Source organism: Podarcis muralis, chromosome 13 (genome assembly GCF_964188315.1).
Source record: "Podarcis muralis chromosome 13, rPodMur119.hap1.1, whole genome shotgun sequence".
Taxonomy (NCBI): Eukaryota; Metazoa; Chordata; class Lepidosauria; order Squamata; family Lacertidae; genus Podarcis; species Podarcis muralis.
The window spans coordinates 13,137,225-13,160,652 of record NC_135667.1 but is presented as its reverse complement, the minus strand read 5'-3'; the positions used below and the strand labels follow the sequence as shown (position 1 = coordinate 13,160,652).

General features: G+C 41.7%; 3 protein-coding genes and 1 pseudogene across 3 annotated transcripts; all 4 read left to right on the top strand.

Moving 5' to 3' along the window:
- The first annotated feature begins 1,371 nt into the window (after positions 1–1,371).
- On the top strand, positions 1,372–2,392 carry LOC114589909 (olfactory receptor 4Q2-like). The gene has a single exon (XM_028716318.2). The coding sequence runs from the start codon at positions 1,372–1,374 to the stop codon at positions 2,314–2,316; it is 945 nt and encodes a 314-aa protein (XP_028572151.2). The 3' UTR covers positions 2,317–2,392.
- A 4,797-nt stretch (positions 2,393–7,189) lies between these two features.
- On the top strand, positions 7,190–8,113 carry LOC114583329 (olfactory receptor 4N5-like). The gene has a single exon (XM_028704657.2). The coding sequence runs from the start codon at positions 7,190–7,192 to the stop codon at positions 8,111–8,113; it is 924 nt and encodes a 307-aa protein (XP_028560490.2).
- An 8,954-nt stretch (positions 8,114–17,067) lies between these two features.
- Positions 17,068–17,982, top strand: LOC114582654 (olfactory receptor 4N2-like). Its single transcript, XM_028703842.2, has one exon. It carries the CDS (start codon positions 17,068–17,070, stop codon positions 17,980–17,982), a length of 915 nt encoding a protein of 304 aa, XP_028559675.2.
- A 2,537-nt stretch (positions 17,983–20,519) lies between these two features.
- On the top strand, positions 20,520–21,455 carry LOC114582356 (olfactory receptor 4N5-like; annotated as a pseudogene).
- Positions 21,456–23,428: the final 1,973 nt, after the last annotated feature.

Here is a 23,428-nt window from a genome sequence, read left to right as displayed (position 1 = left end):
TAACCTGCAAATTGCTTCCACAGTACAGGGCTTTAATAAGATGTAGGAGGCATTTATCCTTAGTACTAGCTGTAATTTGGACCATAGTTGGAATCTGAGGATGGAGTCAAAGGCAGATTTCAGGTCCATAAAGGTCACAAAGAGTATTCCCTGTAGAGGTCTGGTGTACTTCTCAGCTAGGAGGGACAGCATTAGACAGTGGTCTGATGTTGAGTGGTTCTCGCGGAAAGCTGCCTGAGCTTCAGATAGTATATTATAGTCATCTAGAAAAGTTGTCGGTTTGTTACAGAGAAAGTGGGGCTACAGCTTTCCAAAATTGAAAGCAGACTGATTGGCCTATAATTAGAAGGCACATTTGGCTGGCCTCTCTTAAAGGTTGGGGCTACTATTGCATGTTTCCAGCTAGACAGTACTTTGCCCGAGTTATTTACTATTGTAAAAGTGCCACCAGAAGAGGAGCCCACCAGTGCTGATTTGATATGATCAATTCAGCTAAGATAAAGTCATTTCCCACTCTTCAGGTTCCCAATTAATGTGTAGACTTCTTCCACTGTAACTGGGCTCCATTGTGGGAGCAGTGACAGTTCTGCCGAATCTTCATCATAAAAACTGGAGGGGAGATTTGAATTTTCCATGAATATATTTCTAAAATGGTTCTCCCATACCTGAGCTGGAATGGCACAGCTAGGGGCTGGATTGCTATTGCTCAGGAAGCCAGAGACCAGTTTCCAGAAGAGTTTTGGTTCATTGTTTAGCAAGGCATTCAGTAAGAGAGACCAGGAGTCTTGTTCAGACTGCCTTTTGTTCGAAGCCAAAAGGGCTTTGTACTCTTTTTAAATTTTGAAATAAGTTGGGGGTCAATGGTTTAGGCCAGCATTTCTATAGGCCAAATAAGAGTTCCTTAAGGCTTTCTTCTTCGTTCAGCACTCTTGGTCGAACCATCTGAACCCTTTAGCTATATGGGGCTTGCTGGCTGGGTTTGTGTTAACAGAGACCACATCCTGCAAGAACTTAATGAGATTATCGTAAACTACCAGGGAGGAATCTGTTGATAGGTCATTGATTATAGTTGATCTTAAATTAATTGCAGTTTGCGAATTCAATTTGGTCTCAACTATAGTAGCCAGCTCAGGTGTCCATTTTTTCCTGCACAATGCTGGAACATTAGCTTTATCAATTTTTCCTTGTTCTATGTGAGAGCGCTGAATTGAATTTTGGCCAATAGTGGAGATGATTAGAGGCAAATGATCTGTTATCGATATTGAAGTTTTTGATTAATTAAAAGGCCTCCCTGTTAGTGAGACAGTAATCTACTCTGCTAGCAATTTATAAATAAGTAAATAAATCTCTCTTCTTGCTTTCATAGGAAAAATGGAGAACCTGGAAGGAAACTACACTCGGGTCAATGAATTCCTTTTGGCAGCCCTTTCCCCATCATGGCAGTCCCAAGCTGCCCTCTTTGTGGTCTTCCTCCTGGTCTACACAGCCACCCTAGCAGGAAACACCCTCATCATGCTTACAGTGACCTCTGACCCCCGGCTGAGCACACCCATGTACTTCCTGCTGGGCAACCTCTCCTTCCTGGATCTTTGCTACTCCACTGTCACAGCCCCTAAGATGTTGATGGACTTCTTGGTCGAGAAAAGGAGCATCTCCTTTGATGCCTGCATGGCTCAACTCTTTTTCCTCCATTTTGTGGGTGCTGCCGAGATGTTCCTCCTCACCATCATGGCCTATGACAGGTACGTAGCCATTTGCAAGCCTCTGCACTATCCCAATATCATGAACAGGCAACTCTGCAGCTGGTTGGTGGCAGCTTCTTGGACCGGAGGCTTCATCCACTCTACAGTCCAGACCATCCTTACTATGAGGCTGCCCTTCTGTGGACCTAACCAAGTGGACAACTTCTTCTGTGATGTCCCACCTGTCATCAAGCTGGCATGCACTGACACCTATGTTATTGAACTCCTCATGGTCTCCAACAGTGGTCTCATCTCAAGCAGCTGCTTTGTCATACTGGTGACTTCCTATGCCACTATTCTGGTGAGGATCCGCTCCCCTGAGGGACGTCGCAAAGCACTCAATGTCTGTGCCTCCCACCTAACTGTGGTGACATTGTTCTTTGGACCCTGCATCTTTATCTATGCCAGGCCTTTCTCCACTTTCTCAGTAGATAAGCTGGTCTCTGTCCTTTACAATATCATTACCCCCATGCTGAATCCGTTGATCTACACTCTGAGAAATAAAGATGTGAAGTCAGCCATGAGGAAGCTGAGAAGCAGGGAAACAATTTCTGGTGGGAAGGTAGACATGTGATTCTCTGCATTCTTCCCTATAAAGACATTCACAGCAGCTAAGATGTACACAGTGTGTTAACTGGAAAGTCTCCAAAGTAATTATCTAAACAGCCATGAACTGATAAAATGTGAGATGCTTTGACTCCTCTGATATATGATTTTATGACCCACCCTGTTCTTTTGCTAGTATGGTGGATGGTTTATAGGAAATCATTATCATGATCACTGCTATTTTTCTAGAAAAAGAGATGCTGGAATTCACCCTGAACACCTCCATTGTTGTCTTATGACAATGGTTCCCGTGAGCTGCTGGAACTGAGTTCCGACGAGTTCCAGCTGAATAAAAGCCCTGATATGATTATCACGCTACACTGAAATCTATGCTATTATCACTCTATGCTGAAATCATTAATTTACTCAAGCCATAGGGAAGTCTCTGAAGTTTAATACATTTCTGAGTATTCCATCATGTGCTAGTTTGGGCTGATGAGAGTTGTCCTGTGTGAGGTCCTGTGTGAGTGTCTGGAAGCGGTTGGAGGATGGATGGCGGCTAACAGATTGAGGTTGAATCCTGACAAGACAGAAGTACTGTTTTTGGGGGACAGGAGGCGGGCAGGTGTGGAGGATTCCCTGGTCCTGAATGGGGTAACTGTGCCCCTGAAGGACCAGGTGTGCAGCCTGGGAGTCATTTTGGACTCACAGCTGTCCATGGAGGCACAGGTCAAATCTGTATCCAGGGCAGCTGTTTACCAGCTCCATCTGGTACGTAGGCTGAGACCCTATCTGCCTGCAGACTGTCTTGCCAGAGTGGTACATGCTCTGGTTATCTCCCGCTTGGACTACTGCAATGCGCTCTACGTGGGGCTACCTTTGAAGGTGACCCGGAAACTACAACTAATCCAGAATGCGGCAGCTAGACTGGTGACTGGGAGCGGCCGCCGAGACCATATAACACCGGTCTTGAAAGACCTACATTGGCTCCCAGTACGTTTCCGAGCACAATTCAAAGTGTTGGTGCTGACCTTTAAAGCCCTAAACGGCCTCGGTCCAGTATATCTGAAGGAGCGTCTCCTCCCCCATCATTCTGCCCGGACACTGAGGTCCAGCTCCGAGGGCCTTCTGGCGGTTCCCTCACTGCAAGAGGCCAAGTTACAGGGAACAAGGCAGAGGGCCTTCTCGGTAGTGGCACCCGCCCTGTGGAACGCCCTCCCATCAGATGTCAAAGCGATAAACATCTACCTGACATTCAGAAGACATCTGTTCAGGGAAGTTTTTAATATGTGACATTTTAGTGTATCTTTCATCTTTGTTGAAAGCCGCCCAGAGTGGCTGGGGAAACCCAGCTAGATGGGCGGGGTACAAATAATAAATTATCATCATCATCATCATCATCATCATCATCATCTGGAAGGCACTAGGTTGGGGAAGGCTAGCATACATTTCATTCATTTAACGAAACTGTGTTATTACTACCCACAGCCCATAGCCATATATGTATCATATAATTAGTTCGTGTACAAACAAAGAGGGCTATTATTTACATTGTGTGCTGAGGTTTAATAAATAAGACAATTAAATGGGGAAGTGACTAGAAAATGGGATTGTCAAACCTCATGCTGATTATCAATATCCTTGAAGCACCACTGAAATAAAAGAAATTGGCTATTGCTAACTTTTATAATGAGGTCCTCTGGGATCACTGGAAGGTGTTTCTTCTGGGCTCAGTATATCCTTGGATGCACTTCTTCGATAAGCAATATAACTATGAGGATGAGGAAGATTTCTTCTGCCAGAAGAGCTGTCTGCAAATTGAAGGGCAACAAAGGGTAAATGTTTGTCTCTGCTTTTTTTACATTGTCTTTTTGCATGGCTTTACTTTTCCTCCCTTGTTCCTCTATTGATTATTTGGTTCAACCAGTTGTCCTGCTTGCTGGCATCTGGTGGGCCACACTGAGAAGAAGATGCTGGACTAGATGGGCCACTGGCCTCATCCTGCAGACCCTTCTTATGTTCTTATCTTCCTTGCTAATCACTACTAAGGAATCAAAGAGAACACGGAGGAGGGGTCTGGTGGAGGATCAGGATGGGAGGCATGGTGGCTGCTTTTTTCTGACTGCCTCAAGCCTTTATGGCAGAGTTGGCTAAACTGCAGCCCTCCAGCTGTTGTTCAACTCTCACCAGCTCCAGATACCATGGCAGTGGTCAGGGATGGTGACAGTTGTGGTCCAGCAATATCTAGAGGACTAGTGGCTCTCTACTCTTGCTTTAAGGGGACAGCCATTACTTTCAATGCAAAAATTAGAAGGAATTTGTATTAAAATACTGATTGATTTTGATTAGGACTCTTTTTCTAAACAAATATCAAACTGATGTTGAAATGTGGGAAACTGAATTTAAGATAGGAAAAATGAGAAACCAAGAAACTGAAAATGACAAATCCTTCTTTCCCTAGTCCCTGAGCTCTACATGTGTGGTCAGCACTACCATTTAGACAAATTGAAGAAGCTGCCTCAAGTGGCAAATGCTGGAGGGTGGGAAATGTGGAGGACAGAACTGTGTGTTCCATATGGTCTTCCCTTTGCATCCTAAGCTAGTTGTAGTTGATGTGTAGTTGAGGATTCTCTGGTATCAAAGCAATATTAAGCTGCCAGTTTTGTCAGCAGCTGAGTGTGGTATTGTGGGGTGGGGGCACCATCTTATTCAGGCTTCCTCAACCTCGGCCCTCCAGATGTTTTTGACCTACAACTCCCATGATCCCTAGCTAGCAGGACCAGTGGTTAGGGATGATGGGAATTGTAGTCTCAAAACATCTGGAGGGCCGAGGTTGAGGAAGCCTGATCTAATTCATCTCTTCAGGCAGCAAAAGGGTTCTGCCGGATCTGCTCGTGGTCTTGAGAATCTCTATGGTTGGAGGGAGGAAGGTGTACGGTCCACCATCAGCAGCAACAGCACTGGATCTTTGTCTTGTTAGCCTTAGATTTGGGAAATGAGCCATAGTGGTAATCTACTTTGCACTTCAGAAGGTCCCAGGCTCAATCCATTCAGATAACAGCAAGTTTCAAACAATAGTTGTATTGTGGTTTATTGTTTCTGAAAGTGCAAATGTGGTCAATTTGGCTTTAACTGCACACTGAATTGAATTTCTCCTCTTCACTATCAGTGACATCATGTTCAGATCACAGAGGACTCCATGTAACTCATCTCCTGGGTTTAGTTTTCTGAACAATATGCAAACCAAAGAAAAGACAACCTTTGAAATTCGCACCTGTTTGAATTTTGTAGTGTAGGAATTATAGTCACCTAAGTCCTACCCAGAGTTGACCCATTGAAATTAATGAATAAAAGATTGCCCTGTCCAATAATTTCAACGTGTCTGCACTGAATAGGACTAGAGGTGAATACCATCCTAGTCCTACACCTAAGTAATATGTACAGAATAGCTTATAATACAGCAAAATGTGCATTAAAATGCACATAAGTGTAAATAATATTTAACGAAATTGATTAGATCAAAGGAAATTGTTTTGCAGAACTCTGTATATTTTGCAAAATTGCATACAAAAATATGTATATTAGGAGAAATTTGCAATAAAATGATGATAAATATTTATGTGGTTTTCTTTTTTAAAAAACCACGGAGTGATGTGTAAATATAGAGAATTTAAGATTGGAAAGATGAGAAACTGAGAGAACCTGAAACTGATAGATCTACCCATCTCTACCTGAATTGCAAAGGAAATACTTTTCCTATCATCATGACAATATTCCTTGTGTAAATTTGGCCGACTGTGAACAGAAAATGAAGTATGAAAAAAGGAATAGTGGCATCAGAAGGCAAAAACAAACACAGACATGTATGTATGATACATTTGCTTGTATCAACATTGTACTCTTGCATCAGTGCTGTATGTGTCCCTGATTCCTATTTCTAGATAAATGCAAAACATGCATATAATTGACAGAGGTGTTATCAAACTTGGGAATAGAGGAGAACAAGGAAAGGATTGTTTTGTTTCTTCGCATTTATGTTCTACCTTCTATCCAAGGAGCGCAAGAAGGCATACATGATTCTCCCCCACCTCATTTAGCTCTCACTACCCTGTGAGGGAGGTACATCAGGATTCATTGCTGTTGTTTGAGGCTCAGATGGCTTCAGTGATGCAGAGTGCCTTCCATCATCTTCAGCTGGTGACCCTGTGGACAGGGATAGCCTAACTTCTGTTGTCTATGCTCTGGTAACCTCTAAGTTAGATTACTACTATATGTGGAGTTGCCACTGGATAAGGTTAGGAAGCTTTAACTGGTGGAGAATTAAACAGTCAGGTTGTTCACTGGGGAAGACGGTTTGATAATGTAACACTGATCCTGGCCTGACTGCACTAGCTATCATTTAGTTTCCAGAATCTTAGAATTGGAAGGCCATTCAACCTCTGTTTAAAAAACCATAAGGAAGGAGAGTCCACCACCTCTTGTGGGAAACTGTTCCACTGCTAAACAGCTCTTAGTGTCAGAAAGTTTTTCAGAATGTCTCACAGGTACTAATCCCACACTCTAATCACTACAAAACACTGGCTCTGTGTTATGTACTAAGCTTGGATCCTAGAACAATAGGCAAGTAGGATCCTAGAATGCAACAATTGATTGGCCTGCAGGAAAAGACCAGTCAGGCTCCAGGAGGAAAGCAGAATCAGCCATTCAGACAGGACTCAATGTGTAAACAATGTACAGTGGTACCTCAAGTTAAGTACTTAATTCGTTCCGGAGGTCCGTTCTTAACCTGGAACTGTTCTAAACCTGAAGCACCCCTTTAGCGAAAAAGTAGCAGGGGTATTGCAATCATTTATTGTTTAACAATCCGAATATAATTGTTTTGCAGGACTACATCTGCAAGGATGGAAAATGGGAATCACACTGTAGTGAAAGAGTTTGTTATCCAGGGGTTGTCACAGCTCTGGGAGATGCAGCTGTTCCTCTGTGTTCTTCTCCTGCTCTTCTACATCATCATCCTACCTGCAAACTTTGTCATCATTGTGACAATCTGTAAGGACCCCCATCTGGGATCCCCCATGTTTTTCTTCTTAGCCAACCTGGCCTTCTTGGACATCTGCTACAGCTGTGTCACCCCACCAAAGCTCATGGCTAACATATTCTCTGGTCGCAGGACTATATCATACCTGGGATGCATCACGCAGATTTTTTTCATTCATTTTCTTGGTGCAGCTGAGATGTTCCTTCTCATTGCCATGGCCATTGACCGGTATGTGGCCATCTGCCAGCCACTGCGCTATGCTACTATGGTGACCCAACTAGTCTGCTGGGGTATGTCGGTATGTTCATGGGTTGGAGGATTCCTGCACTCCATAATCCAGGTCATTCTCATCATCCCTCTCCCATTCTGTGGCCCCAATGAGCTTGACAACTTCTTCTGTGATATCACCCAGATTATTAAACTGGCTTGCACCAACACTTACACATTGGAATTTGTCATGTTTGTTAGCAGTGGCCTTGTAAGCACTGCGTGTTTCATCCTCCTCCTCATCTCTTATGGGGCCCTGCTAATAAAGGTGAGGACAAGCTCAAGCCATGGGAAGAACAAAGCCTCCTCTACATGCATCACCCACATCATCATCGCCTGCATTATGTTTGGTCCAGCCATCTACATCTACTGCCGTCCCTTCCAAGACTTTCCCTTCGACAAAGTGGTAGCCTTTTTCCACACCGTGGTCTTCCCTCTGATGAATCCCATGATCTACACACTGAGAAACAAGGAGATAAAAGTTGCTATGTGGAGACTGTTGAAGAAATATAAAAATTAGTGATTTCACATCAGTCCCTCTTCCCAAGATTCATGGGGCACAGGCTAGACAGCACCCTTTTCTGACACTCCAATGAATTAATATAGGGGAACAGGTGACCATGGATACTGTTTTGTGTTCCTTGGAGGAACCATGGTATTAACATAAAATAAAACAAATAAATAATACCAAATAGAAAAGACCCCACTTTTTTTTCCACTGAGGAAACAAAACCTTTATAAAAAACAAAACAAAAAGCAATAAAGGTCTTCGTGTTTTGGTCATTGTTCTAAAATATGTGTCTTCTTTGGGGAGTGCAGAAAAGGAGCAAATCCTTTTCCTGTGTACTGCCCCCAGAATATCATCATGGTGACCCCTTCTTTCCATACAACCAGTCATTTCCCTTCTCTGTAGATCAAAGCTGTCTTGCAAGAGAGGGGGGTCATAGCTCAGTGAAAGAGCATGTAGACACTCCCAGGTTTGCCAGGAAGTGTAGGGAAGTCCTGGAGAGCCACTGACAATCAGTGTGGACTCCCCCCCCCCCCAATTTTTTAAATTAATTCTCACATTAGTCACGTACAAAAGAAAAAGAAAAAAAGACAAAAGAAAAACATTACAATACACAAAATACAGAAAAACACATAGAAAAGAATTTTAATTTCCAAATCCGGATTGCATTACATTGATGACTTCCTCTAATCCCCTCTAACTGAATTTCATCACCTAATTAGCAGTTCTCCAAATTCATATTTCTAATAATATTAACTTCTTTCATTTACTAACTTCTTCTCCATTATTAATATTCCAATCATTTGTATTTTTAACTACATAAACTACATAAAATTAGGCCTAATTTTTTACTTCCAAGAGATTTCCCTTTATCTTATATTACAGTATTTAGCTAGATATTCTTTAAAATTCTTCCAATCCTTTTGGGTCTCTTCTTTCTGGTTGCGGATTCTTCCAGTCAGCTCGGCCAGCTCCAAAAAGTCCAACATCTTCATCTGCCATTCTTCTATTGTTGGCATCTCTTGCGATTTCCAGTTTTTGGCAAATAAAATTCTTGCCTCTGTAGTGGCATACCAAAACATTCTAACATCTTTTTTTGGGCAATTCTAGTCCTATTATTCCAAGTAGAAAGGCTTCTGGTTTTTTAATAAATGTATTCTTCAACATTTTTTTCAACTCATTATAAATCTTCTCCCAGAGGTCTTTCACCTTGGGAGATGTCCACGACATATGGTAGAAATACCTTCTTTTTCTTTACATTTCCAACACAAATTATCCTTTGTATGATACATCTTTGCTAATTTCACTGGGGTTAAGTTCCATCTATACACCATTTTCATAATGTTTTCGTTTAATACCGTACATACAGTAAACTTAACCCCTTTCTTCCACAGCCTTTCCCAATCTTTCAACATTATATTGTGTCCAACATCTCTTGCCCAATCAATCATCACAGATTTAACTTGTTCATCCTTTGTATGCCATTCTAACAACAAATACATTTTAAAGAGATTTTTAACATTAGTATCTAACAATTCCGTTTCCAATTTGGATTTTTCTGTTGCAAAACGGTTTTTCCTATCCAATTTAAATAATTCATTAATCTGATAATATTGTAACCATCCATCTAATTTGTCTTTGATTTGGTCAAATGGTCTTAGTTTAAATTCTTCATTTTCTTTCACTAGTAAATCATCATATTTCAACCATTTACTCTCCATATTCAACTTTTTCTGAGCCTTAGGTTCCATTGGTGAAAGCCATCTGGGTGTTTTCCTTTCCAAGAGATCTTTATATCTTATCCATACATTATATAGAGATTTTCTAATTACATGATTTTTGAAACCTTTATGAGCCGATATCTTGTCATACCATAAATATGCATGCCAACCAAATACATTGTCAAATCCTTCCAAGTCTAACACATCAGCATTATCTATTTGAATCCATTACTTAATCCAGCAGAAAGCTGCTGCCTCGAAATATATCTTCAGATCTGGCAGGGAAAATCCCCCTCTCTCTTTTGCATCTGTTAATATTTTATATTTAATTCTGGGTTTTTTCCCCTGCCAGATAAATTTAGACAATGCTTTCTGACATTCTTTAAAACATCTGACATTATCAGTAATTGGTAAAGCTTGGAATAAAAACAACATCTTTGGCAATACATTCATCTTAACCACCGATATTCGGCCCATTAATGACAATTTTAAATTTGACCAAATCTCAAGATCTCTCTTTCTTTCATTCCATAATTTCTCATAATTGTCTTTATAAAAATTCAAGTTTTTCACCAATAAATTCACACCCAGATACTTCACCTTTTTTCACAAAACAAGGCCTGTCTTTTCCTGAAGGATTTTTCTCACCTCGTTATCTAACCCCCCCCCCCAGCACTTTGGTTTTGCTCTTGTTTAACTTAAATCCTGCTACTTGCCCAAACTCTTGAATCAACTCCAGTGCTTTCACTGCACTGGAATCTGGGTCTTGTACTGTTAATACCAAATCATCAGCAAAGGCTTTTAACTCATATTGCTTGGATCCTACTGTTATACCTTTAACCTCTTCCTCTTTCCTTAGTATGTTTAGCAAAACCTCCAGGACCAAAATAAAAAACAGAGGGGAAAGTTGGCACTATTGCCTGGTTCCTTTCTCAATTCTAATTTATTCTGAAACCACATTATTAACTATGATTTTACCTTTTTGCTCAAAATAGATCGCATTAATACCATTTAAAAATTATTGTCCAACCTCAATACTTTCTAAATTCCTTTTCATAAAACTCCATGAAACATTATCAAAGGCCTTCTCAGCATCTATAAACATTAACATTGCTTTAGAGTTTTTTTTTAACTTCCAATCTTTCTAACAAATCAATTATATTCCTAATGTTATCTTTCATAGGTCTCCCAGGTAGAAATCCTGCCTGGTCCTTATGAATATAATCTGTTAGTACCTTCTTCAACCTGTTGGCCAGAATGTTAGCAAAAAAATTGTAATCCACATTGTGTAATGAGATCGGCCTATAATTTTTCACATTGGACCTATCTTGATCTGGTTTTGGAATCAGGGTTATAAAGGCTGCCTTCCAGGTTTCAGGTGTTTTGTCCCTTCTTAATATCTTATTGGGGACGCGGGTGGCGCTGTGGGTAAAACCACAGTGCCTAGGACTTGCCAATCGTATGGTCAGTGGTTCGAATCCCCGCGGCGGGGTGAGCTCCCGTCTTTTGGTCCCAGCTCCTGCCCACCTAGCAGTTCGAAAGCACCCTTAAGTGCAAGTAGATAAATAGGTACCGCTTTACAGCGGGAAGGTAAACGGCGTTCCGTGTGCTGCGCTGGTGCAGGCTCACCAGAGCAGCGATGTCACACTGGCCACGTGACCCAGAAGTGTCTGCGGACGACGCCGGCTCCCGGCCTCTAGAGTGAGATGAGCGCACAACCCTAGAGTCTGAGAAGACTGGCCCGTACGGGCAGGGGTACCTTTACCTTTACCTTTAATATCTTATTGCATACATCCATCAATGGCTGAATAAGCCAGTCTTTCAAAGTTTTATAGTATTTTGCTGACAAACCATCTGGTCCTTGTGTTTTACCAAGCTGCATCTGATTTATTGCATTCTCAACCTCTTGTCTTGTGATCAATCCATTAAGTAGGATCTTTTTATTTTCGGGAATTTTTGACAATCCATGCACTTGGATAAATTGCTCGATTTTACCATTATCTTCTTTTCCATTTTTATACAGTTGTTTATAGTATTTCTAAAAACATCTTCTTATCTCTTCAGGATTCTCCATAGACTTTCCTTCTGATACAATATTAGTAATAGTACTTTGTTTTTGTCAGCAGTTTTCCACATTTATTTGCCGATTCGAAGTTTCTCTGTCTCATCATCTTTATTTTCCATTCTATTTCCTGATCTATAATCTGGGAGTATTGGATCTGTAGTGCTTTAATTTCCTTTTGAATCTGCTGATTCTTCGGATTAGATCTCAAGTTCTTCTCTTTATCTTTTAATTGAGAAAGAATGTTGTCTTTTTTCCCATTCTGTATCCTTTTCTTGATCAAATTTTGTTGTATGAGGAATCCTCTCATTACTGCCTTACTTGCATCCCAAACGACTCTTATTTCCACCTCAGAATTAATATTTGTCTCAAAGTAATCCTTTAGAGTCTTTTGGGCCTTCCTAATCATCTGCTCATTGCTCAATAAATCATCGTTCATTCTTGATCTCCGCAGGCAGCTGGATCGAGGCGGGTCGGGGCTGCTGATTCTTCTAGACCTCTCAGCAGCCTTCGACATGGACGATCATGAACTCCTGGACCACCGCCTTGCTGACATGGGGATCCAGGGCTCAGTCCTTCAGTGGCTGCACTCATTTCTCTCTGGTCAAGAACAGAGGGTGGCGCTTGGGGAGGGGAACTGTCATCATGCCACTCCCTGGTGTGTGGAGTGCCTTAGGGTGTGATAATCTCCCCAATGCTTTTCAACATCTTTATGCGCCCCCTCGCCCAGCTTGTCCGGAGTTTTGGGTTGGGCTGCCAGCAGTATGCCGATGACACCCAACTCTATCTGTTGATGGATGGCCATCCTGACTTGGCCCCAGACACACTGATCAAATGTTTGGAAGCTGTGGCTGGATGGTTACGTGGGAGCCGGTTGAAGTTAAATCCTTCAAAGACAGAGGTCCTGTGGCTGGGACGGGACAATATAGGATTGGGGGGGGGTAACTCCCATCTCTTGCGGGGGTGCAATTAGTGCCAGCACCGTCCGTTAAGAGTTTTGGTGTAATCTTTGACACCTCCCTTTCCATGGAGGTGCAGATTGCAGCTATAACAAAGGCAGCATTTTTCCATCTCCGCCAAGCTAAGCAGTTGGCTGCTTACCTCTCTCGCCCTGACCTAGCCACTGTGATCCACGTGACGGTCACCTCCAGACTGGATTATTGTAACTCGCTCTATGTGGGGCTGCCCTTGAGTATGACCCAGAAACTCCAGCGGGTGCAGAATGCTGCAGCGAGACTCCTTACGGGGTCTTCGCTGCGAGATCACATTCACCCGGTGCTATACCAGCTGCACTGGCTCCCGGTGGAGTACAGGATCAGGTTTAAGGTGCTGGTTTTAACCTTTAAAGCCCTATACGGCCTAGGACCCTTGTACCTACGGGACCGCCTCTCCTGGTATGTCCCACAGAGAAACTTACGATCTTCAAACAAAAACATATTGGAGGTCCCAGGCCACAGAGAGGTTAGGCTGGCCTCAACCAGAGCCAGGGCTTTTTTGGCTGTGGCTCCGATCTGGTGGAACACTCTGCCACAAGAGACTAGGGCCCAGCGGGACTTGACATCTTTCCACAGGGCCTGTAAGACAGAGCTGTTCCACCAAGCCTTTGGCCAGGGCACAGCCTGACTCCCTCCTTTGGCAATCTTCACAGAACTCTAGCCCAGTGGTTGCCATCAATTTGATTTGAATTAATTTTAGAATGAAAAGATTTTAGAATGTTGTATTATTTTATTGTTGTTAGCCGCCCTGAGCCCGGTCTTGGCTGGGGAGGGCAGGATATAAATAAATTATTATTATTATTAATCTATCTGTAAGACCCCTGCAGAGACAATTTCATTTCCAACAACACTGCATTATGATCCGAGCAGGTCAGTTTGGACAATACTGAGGCAGATTGACCTGTAGATCTGAGTCAGTACAAGGCAGATTCCCATGTTTCCACACAGTCACTAAACTAGTCTACTGCCATCAGGTACAATGGAGGAGGATACTCTCCCATTGCCATATTTGGATTTGATATTGAATATGTAAATAGATTTTTTTTTTCCTTTTCCATTTTTCCTGTTTTTCTCTTTTTCTCTTTCCCCCCTTAAGAGTCCTTTCTTGATGTTTATTTTTGTGATGTTTGTTACTGAGAAAATTAATAAAAATATTTAAAAAATAAAAAAATAATCATTTAACAAAACTGTGCTATTACTACCCATAGCCCATAGCCATGTATGTATCATATAATTAATTCATGTACAAAAAAGGAGAGCTGTTATTTATTCTGTGTTGAGGTTTAATAAAAAAATAACAATTAAACAGGGAAGTGACTAGAAAATGGGATTGTCAAACCTCATGCTGATTATCAATATCCTTGAAGCACCACTGAAATAAAAGAAATTGGCTATTGCTAACTTTTATAATGAGGTCCTCTGGGATCACTGGAAGGTGTTTCTTCTGGGCTCAGTATATCCTTGGATGCACTCCCTCCATAAGCAATATAAGTATGAGGATAAGGAAGATTTCTTCTGCCAGAAGGGCTACAAATTGAAGGGGAACAAAGGGTAAGTGTCTCATCTTTGCTATTTTTACACTATCTTTTTGCATGGATTTAGTTTTCCTCCCTTGCTCCTCTGTTGATCATTTGGCTCACTTTGGATACCAGTTGCTGGCAGCCACAGGAGAGGAGAGTGCTGTTGACCTGCTTGCTGGCATCTGGTGGGCCACTCTGAGAAGATGATACTGGACTAAATGGGCCACTGGCCTCATCCTGCAGACCCTTCTTATGTTCTTATCTTCCATGCTAATCAATACTAAGGAAGCAAAGAGAACACGGAGGAGGGGTCTGGTGGAGGATCAGGCTGGGTGGCATGGTGGCTGCTTTTTTCTGACTGCCTCAAACCTTTATGGCAGAGTTGGCTAAACTGCAGCCCTCCAGCTGTTGTTCAACTCTCACCAGCTCCAGATACCATGGCAAGTGGTCAGGGATGGTGACAGTTGTGGTCCAGTAATATCTAGAGGACTAGTGGTTCCCTATTCTTGCTTTAAGGGGGTAAAAGGTAAAGGGACCCCTGACCATTAGGTCCAGTCGTGACCGACTCTGGGGTGGCAGTGCTCATCTTGCTTTATTGGCCGAAGGAGCTGGCGTACAGCTTCCAGGTCATGTGGCCAGCATGACTAAGCCGCTTCTGGCGATCCAGAGCAGCGCACGGAAACGCTGTTTACCTTCCCGCTGAAGCGGTACCTATTTATCTACTTGCACTCTGATGTGCTTTTGAACTGCTAGGTTGGCAGGGGCAGGGACCGAGCAACGGGAGCTCACCCCATTGCAGGGATTCAAACTGCTGACCTTCTGATCGACAAGTCCTAGGCTCTGTGTCCCCTTTAAGGGGGTAGTCATTACTTTAAATGCAAAAAATTAGAAGGAATTTGTATTAAAATGCTGATTGGTTTTGATTATGGCTCTTTTTAAAACAAATATCAAACTGATGTTGAAATGTGGGGAATGGAATTTAAAATTGGAAAAATGAGAAACCACAAAACTGAAAATGACAACTCCTTCTGTCCCTAGTCGCTGAGCTCTGCAAGTATGGCCAGCACTACCCTTTATGCAAATTGAGGAAGCTGCTTCAGGTGGCAAATGCTGGATGCTGCAAAATGTAGAGGGCAGAACTGTGTGTTCCATATGGCCTGCTCTTTGCATCCTAAGCTAGTTGTAGTTGAGGTGTAGTTGAGGATTCTCTGGAATCAAAGCAAAGTTAAGCTGCCAGTTTTGTCAGCAGCTGAGTGTGGTATTGTGGGGTGGGGGCACCATCTTATTCAGGCTTCCTCAACCTCGGCCCTCCAGATGTTTTTGGCCTACAACTCCCATGATCCCTAGCTAGCAGGACCAGGGGTTAGGGATGGTGGGAATTATAGTCTCAAAACATCTGGAGGGCAGAGGTTGAGGAAGCCAGATCTTATTCCTCATTTCAGGCAGCAAAAGGTTTTCAGTCAGATCTGATCATTCTATCATGGTCTTGAGAATCTCTGTGGTTGGAGGAAGGAAGATATAGGGTCCAGAAGCAGCAGCAGCAGCACTGAATCTCAGTCTTGTTATCCTTAGATTTGGGAAATGGGCCATAACTCAGTGGTAATCTGTTTTGCACTTCAGAAGGTTTCAGGCTCAATCCATTCAGATAAGTGCAAGTTTCAAACAATAGTTGTCTTGTGGTTTGTTTATTGTTCCTGAAAGTGCAAATGTGATCGATTTGGCTTTAACTGCACACTGAATTGAATTTCTCCTCTTCACTATCAGTGATATCATGTTCAGATCACAGAGGACTCCATGTAACTCATCTCCTGGGTTTAGTTTTCTGAACAATATGCAAACCAAAGAAAAGACAACCTTTGAAATTCGCACCTGTTTGAATTTTGCAGTGTAGGGATTATAGTCACCTAAGTCCTACTCAGAGTTGACCCATTGAAATTAATGAACAAAAGATTGCCATGTCCAATAATTTCAATGTATCTGCACTGAGTAGGACTAGAGGTGAATACCATCCTAGTCCTACACCTAAGTAATATGTAGAGAATAGCTTATATTACAGCAAAATGTGCATTAAAATGCACATAAGTGAAAATAATATTTAAAGAAATTGATTAGATCAAAGGAAATTGTTTTGCAGAAATCTCTGTATATTTTGCAAAATTGCATACAAAAATATTTATATTAGGAGAAATTTGCAATAAAATGATGATAAATATCTATGTGGTTTTCTTTTTTAAAAAACCATGAATTGATTTTGAAAGTGCAAATGTGATCGATTTGGCTTTAACTGCACACTGAAATGAATTTCTCCTCTTCACTATCAGTGACATCATGTTCTTCACTATCAGTGACATCATATGGACACAGGAGTCCATATGACTCATCTCCTGGGTTTAGTTTTCTGAACATATTATAGCCATCCAGTCCAGCTGGACCACATATCACTGAGACATCTATCCCATACAGTGCTGTTAGGCAATCTTCATTTCTCTGCGCAAAAGCCACAGAACCTGAATGTAACATGAACTTGTGAGCTAGTTTGATCTGCTCCTGGCCAGCCTACCAATTGGTTGCATTTATAATAAGGTGTATAAATGGGGGCGGTGGGATTGCAATCATTTATTGTTTAACAATCCGAATATAATTGTTTTGCAGGACTACATCTGCAAGGATGGAAAATGGGAATCACACTGTAGTGAAAGAGTTTGTTATCCAGGGGTTGTCACAGCTCCGGGAGATGCAGCTGTTCCTTTGTGTTCTTCTCCTGCTCTTCTACATCATCATCCTACCTGCAAACTTTGTCATCATTGTGACAATCTGTAAGGACCCCCATCTGGGATCCCCCATGTTTTTCTTCTTAGCCAACCTGGCCTTCTTGGACATCTGCTACAGCTGTGTCACCCCACCAAAGCTCATGGCTAACATATTCTCTGGACGCAGGACTATATCATACCTGGGATGTATCACTCAGATTTTTTTCATTCATTTTCTTGGTGCAGCTGAGATGTTCCTTCTCATTGCCATGGCCATTGACCGGTATGTGGCCATCTGCCAGCCACTGCGCTATGCTACTATGGTGACCCAAGTAGTCTGCTGGGGTATGCTGGTATGTTCATGGGTTGGAGGATTCCTGCACTCCATAATCCAGGTCATTCTCATCATCCCTCTGCCATTCTGTGGCCCCAATGAGCTCGACAACTACTTCTGTGATGTCACCCAGTTCATTAGGCTGGCTTGCACCAACACTTACATATTAGAATTTTTCATGTTTGTTAGCAGTGGCCTGGTAAGTGCTGCATGTTTCATCCTCCTCCTCATCTCTTATGGGGCCCTGCTAATAAAGGTGAGGACAAGCTCTAACCATGGAAAGAACAAAGCCTCCTCTACGTGCATCACCCACATCATCATCGCCTGCATTATGTTTGGTCCAGCCATCTACATCAACTGCCATCCCTTCCAGGACTATCCCTTTGACAAGGTGGTGGCCTTTTTCCACACCATGGTCTTCCCTCTGATGAACCCCATGATCTATACACTGAGAAACAAGGAGATAAAAGTTGCTATGTGGAAACTGATGAAGAAATAAAGAAATTAGTGATTTCACAATCAGTCCCTCTTCCCAAGATTCATGGGGCACAAGGTTCTCATGGATGTGTAGATCTTATGCAAATAGGGTAGACATCATCGCTTTCTGACACTCCAATGAATGTACATTGGGGAACATGGATACTGTTTCGTGTTCCTTGGATGAACCATGGTATTAACATGACCAAAAAACATATTAATATAAAATCATATATAAATATTTCCAAATAAAAAACACCAATTTTTCACTGAGAAAGCAAAACCTTTATATAAAAACAAAAACAAAATAAAAGCAATAGAACTCCTGGTGTTTTGTTCATTGTTCTCAAATATGTGTCTCCTTTGAGGAATGTAGCAGAAGAGAAAATCCATAGCCTGTGTACTGCCCCCAGAAAATCATCATGGCATCCCCACCTTACCATACTTTCCTAAGCATGTTCATGCAAATATATTTACTTCCCAATAAGTGTAGTTAGGATTGCAAAATGGGGTTGTCAGCCACAAGCTTCCAATCAACATCCTTGAAGTAGCCTTGAAGCATTGGAAATAAATGAAAAAGAAGTTTGGTTTATAATAAGGCCCTTGGGAGCCTGTGGAAGGGTTGTACCCAAGAGCCCAGCTTATCCTTTGATACACACCTCCTCACCTTCAGCTCTCCCAGGGCCAGAAGTAATATAGCTAGGGAGGATGAGCAGACCTGCCGCTGCCTCAAGGGCTGTCATACACTTGGTGGCAGCAGGGGGTAAGTGACAGCTACATCTTCACACTTCAGCCTTCTCTGTCTCCCATCATACCCCCCTCCCTCCCTCCCTCCCTCCCTCCCTCCCTCCCTTCCTTCCTTCCTTCCTTCCTTCTGCAAGAAAGCAAGAGGAGTGATAAAGGAATAGGGTGAGGGAGCTGAAGTGACTGTATTCACTCCTTTAGCCACAAGGTCTTTGATGGGATGGGCAAGGTTCTGAATTCTCTCTGCTACCAATAGTGAAGTGGTACAGAGGCCACAGAGTCAATCCCTGGGTTCTCCAGGTAGGGAAGACTCCTGTCTAAAATCCTGGAGAGCAACTGCCAGTCAGTGCAGATAATACCAAGCTAGATAGATGAATGGTCTCACTCGGTATAAGACAGCTTCCTATGTTCTTTATGTTCCTATGTTCTTATGTTCTTTATCTAAACTGTTTTTCCTCTCATTAGTAGTTTAAAAGGAAACATACATTCATTGTTTTCTATGTTGCAAAAGATAGTCTAAAACTTGCATCCATTTTAATGAGAGAACAATCATGCCTTTTCTCTTGGAGGGACCGGATTTCAGAAAAAGAAAGGTAATATTTTGAGGTCCCTCTTCTGGAAAACTCATGTGTTTGCATATTTTCTACTTCACGGGTCCATAATGTGGGTATCTGAGAGAGAACCTTTATGTGTGTGTGTATCTATTTCCTGTGATTATTCAGTCCCATTATTTATCCAGGCAAAGAATGATGGAAGCAAGCAGGCGCTCCTAAAGCAGGGAATAAATCTTCAGAGAACAACTTCTGTACTCTCTTAACTCCATTTAGGCACTATAAGCACAGGATCTCTCTAATCAAATATTTTTGCTCGTTCTCTCTACCCACTTCTGCCCACAGCTGGATATTTCTTATCTCTTCCTGATCTGATGGGTATCTAATTGAAAAGATGTATATATCTCATATATATATTGCCCAGAGTTCGTTCGTTACACACTGAGCACTCAGCCTAAACTATTAGCACACCAGTAACCTAACAAGGAGGACATTAGTAGCCAATCATAACATTATTTCTACTGCATTAATTTGGGCAGCAAGCGAAAGAGCACTAAAATATGAAATGCACAGATGAGCCTCAAACTGATGCTTATTAAATAGAAATTCCACCACTCTATCTTTCTCATTTTTTTATTTCAGTCAATGACCAGTAGAGAATAACCCTCCTTGAAATTCTTTCACTAGAACAGGGAAGGAAAACCTGTGGTCCTTTTGGTGTTGCTGGGCTGCATCAAGGCCTAGACAGTATGGACAATGGTCCCAGATTATGTTGTTGGCATGTGGAGGTGAATGCTCAGCCGAAGCTGAACTGAATACTGAACCCCTCTTGGAGAAGCATGCTTTACCCCAGATATAATCACACTGAGACTCTGGGTTTAGGAAAACAAGGAAGCCAGTGTTTATTAGAGGAAATATATGTGTGGTAAAAAAAGAGATTACCAAGCTTTAGTCAAGAAAGTGCATCTATTCCTGGCACTTTGAAAACTATACCAGTATGATAAACTTCTTTTCATTTGAAATTGACTTTTCATTTGCCTTTTGAAAAAGCAATAGCTGGACAAGATACCCAAACAATAACTGGACCACTGGTTTCTTACAAACCAGCCAATCAATGGGCTGTATGCACTGTTTATATAACCTTGAGATGAAAGGGGGAGAGGGGAAACCCACCTTGTAGATTTTTCCTGTTTAATATCTTCATCATTATTTGACTGCAGAGCTATGCACTCTAAAAATGGAACAATGGAACCATACAGTAGTGGAGATGGAACTGAACTACACAGTAGTGGCAGAGTTTGTTCTCCAGGGATTATCACAGATCTGGGAGCTGCAGCTGTTCCTATGTTGTCTCCTCCTGCTCTTCTATGTCATCATCCTACCTGGGAACATCCTTATCATTGTGACCATTTTGAAATATTCCCATCTGGGATCCCCCATGTTTTTCTTCTTGGCCAATTTGGCTTTGATGGACATCTGCTACAGCTGTGTCACCCCTCCAAAGATGATAGCCAACGTCTTGGCTGGCTGCAGAACCATCTCCTACAGGGGCTGCATTGCGCAGCTTTTCTTCATTCATTTTCTGGGTGGGGCCGAGATCAACCTCCTTATTGCCATGGCTGTGGATCGGTATGTAGCCATCTGCCACCCACTGCACTATGCCACTGTGATGACCAGAGTGGTTTGCTGGATGTTAGTTGTAGGTTCATGGGCAGGAGGATTCATACATTCTATAATCCAGGTGATTCTCATCATACCACTTCCTTTCTGTGGCCCCAATGAACTGGACAATTTCTTTTGTGACATCACCCAGATCATCAAGCTGGCTTGCACCAACACTTATGCATTAGAATTTGTCATGTTTGTTAACAGTGGGCTGGTCACTACTGGATGTTTCATCCTCCTCCTCATTTCATATGGGGCTTTGCTGGTCAAGGTGAGGACAGGCTCTGGTCAAGGGAAGAGCAAAGCCTCCTCTACGTGCATCACCCACATCATCATTGTCTTCATCATGTTTGGTCCGGCTATCTACATCTACTGCCGCCCCTTCCAAGATTTCCCCTTTGACAAGATAGTGGCTTTTTTCCACACTGTGGTCTTCCCTTTGATGAACCCCACGATCTACACACTAAGGAACAAGGAGATCAAAGTTGCTATGTGGAGACTGATGATGAAGTATAAAATTTAGGCAGATATCTGAAAGGAAAATAGAGTGTAGTGCTTCAGTGATCACTTTATGTTTTACTTTATCATCCCACTTTCTTTGACTAATGTTGTAGTAACACAGTAGTGTCTTTATAGTGAGTGCATATCATCAAAGGTAAATTTTAAGGTTTATTTGAAATGAAGTATTTCTATGAAATAAAGTGATATAAGTGAGTGAAATTGATTTTCAACACTGTAGTCTAATTAACTGTGTAGTAAAGCTAGCACATATTTTTAAATAACTTTGGAATAACTTGCCAAAACCAGTCTTCATGCTGGAAAATGTTAGCTATTTTTGATTCATTCAGATTTGTGCTGCAGTTTCACCCCCAAACCTTTGTGGTAAAATAGACTCCTTAAACAAAACTTGAAGATGAATCTTGTCAGGATGGCAACAACTGAACAAGCTGTATAATTTATATATTGAGTTCAATACAATTTATTTCTCTCCCTTGAGCCCAAGAGAGGGTTTGGTCTTCTTGCTCCAAAAATACAGACTTTCATAGCAATGCATAAATCGTTAGTCCATTGCTTGCCTGTCTTCATAATTTTTTCCAGACAGAGCCTGCTTGAAGTCTTCACACTCCCATGTTCTCAGGCAACAAAATAACAGCAAACACCCCCATCCTCACATTTCTCTCTCTCTCTCTCTCTCTCTCTCTCTCTCTCTCTCTCTCTCTCTCTCTCTCTCACACACACACACACACACACTTTTTAAAGGCAGTTAACAAGTTAAAAAGGCAATACAAGTTATGCTTTGTAAAATACATTTTCTTTGTAAAATACAGTACAAAACTAACAGGAAACACTTCAAGCACATTTGTTTCCTTCACATCTTCCTACTTACACACACTTCCAAGTGTTGGAAATGTTGAGAACATTCTCCTAATAATGATGAGTATTTGTAATAAGTTATCTACTTTTGTTCCAATCATTAGACATTCTAGGAATATTCAAGTGTAATCTATGGAGCAGAGGTGGGTACGTTGTGACCCTCAAGACATTGCTGGACTCCAACTCCCATCATTCCTGACCAATGGCCATGCTGGCTGAAGCTAATGGGAGTTGGTGTCCAGTGACATATTTAGGGTTTATGTGTCCAAGCCTCCTATAGAGGAACCCTGTATTATTAAAATTGCACAGAAAACAAAAAAACCTGATACATTTCTGTGCAATCCAAACACATGATCTACCTATATTGAATGCCCTGATATTATTTTACCATATAGCTGTGAGTTTGCATTTCTTAGTACAGAAAGTATTGATCTGATATGTAGAGATCTTTCTTATTCTAATTAATTCAAGATGGTTTCTGGAAGCTTCTCTGTGTGAAAGAAACAAGCAGAAGGTTCATGATGTTTGGATTATTCCTTCAGAGAAGCTGAACCTGGGTTTCACTTTCCTTTCTGTCTTTCTTTCCCTTTGGTGTGGTGTTCTCTACATAGTATGCTTAGTGTTAAGGTTTAGACTTATTATAATTTATTATAAGTTTAAGTTAAGTCTGCTGCAACTAGAGTTCTTATGGACAGTGCCAGTCCTGAATGTATTGGATTTGTGACCATTGTGCTACTTTACCTTCAATAGCAGTAAAGCTCTGCTGGATGAAATACAATTGCCTCTTGTCTATTTACTGGGAATCCTGCAATTCTACAAGTTTTTACTCTGCTAACTATACATTGGACTTCTGCTCTGGGTGATATTGAGTAGAATTTCATGACAATAGCCAGTCATATTTTACTATTTAACAGCACCACAAAGCCAAATTAGGCAACACTAATCTAAATAACCAATCACACAACTTCCCTGTAAGATATGGCTACATAAGATATGGCAATTAGAATAAGATCTGTTATTTGATTATTGATGTAAATCCCCAAAATGTATTTTTTATTGTTAAGTTTTTACCTCTATCTTCAGTACATTTTATTTTAATGCTTTGGCTAGTGGCTGATGCAAATAAAGATTCTT

Excerpts from the sequence above, each read along its gene's own strand:
- LOC114589909 (XM_028716318.2), top strand. The coding sequence starts at position 1,372 with ATGGAGAACCTGGAAGGAAACTACACTCGGGTCAATGAATTCCTTTTG.
- LOC114583329 (XM_028704657.2), top strand. The coding sequence starts at position 7,190 with ATGGAAAATGGGAATCACACTGTAGTGAAAGAGTTTGTTATCCAGGGG.
- LOC114582654 (XM_028703842.2), top strand. The coding sequence starts at position 17,068 with ATGGAAAATGGGAATCACACTGTAGTGAAAGAGTTTGTTATCCAGGGG.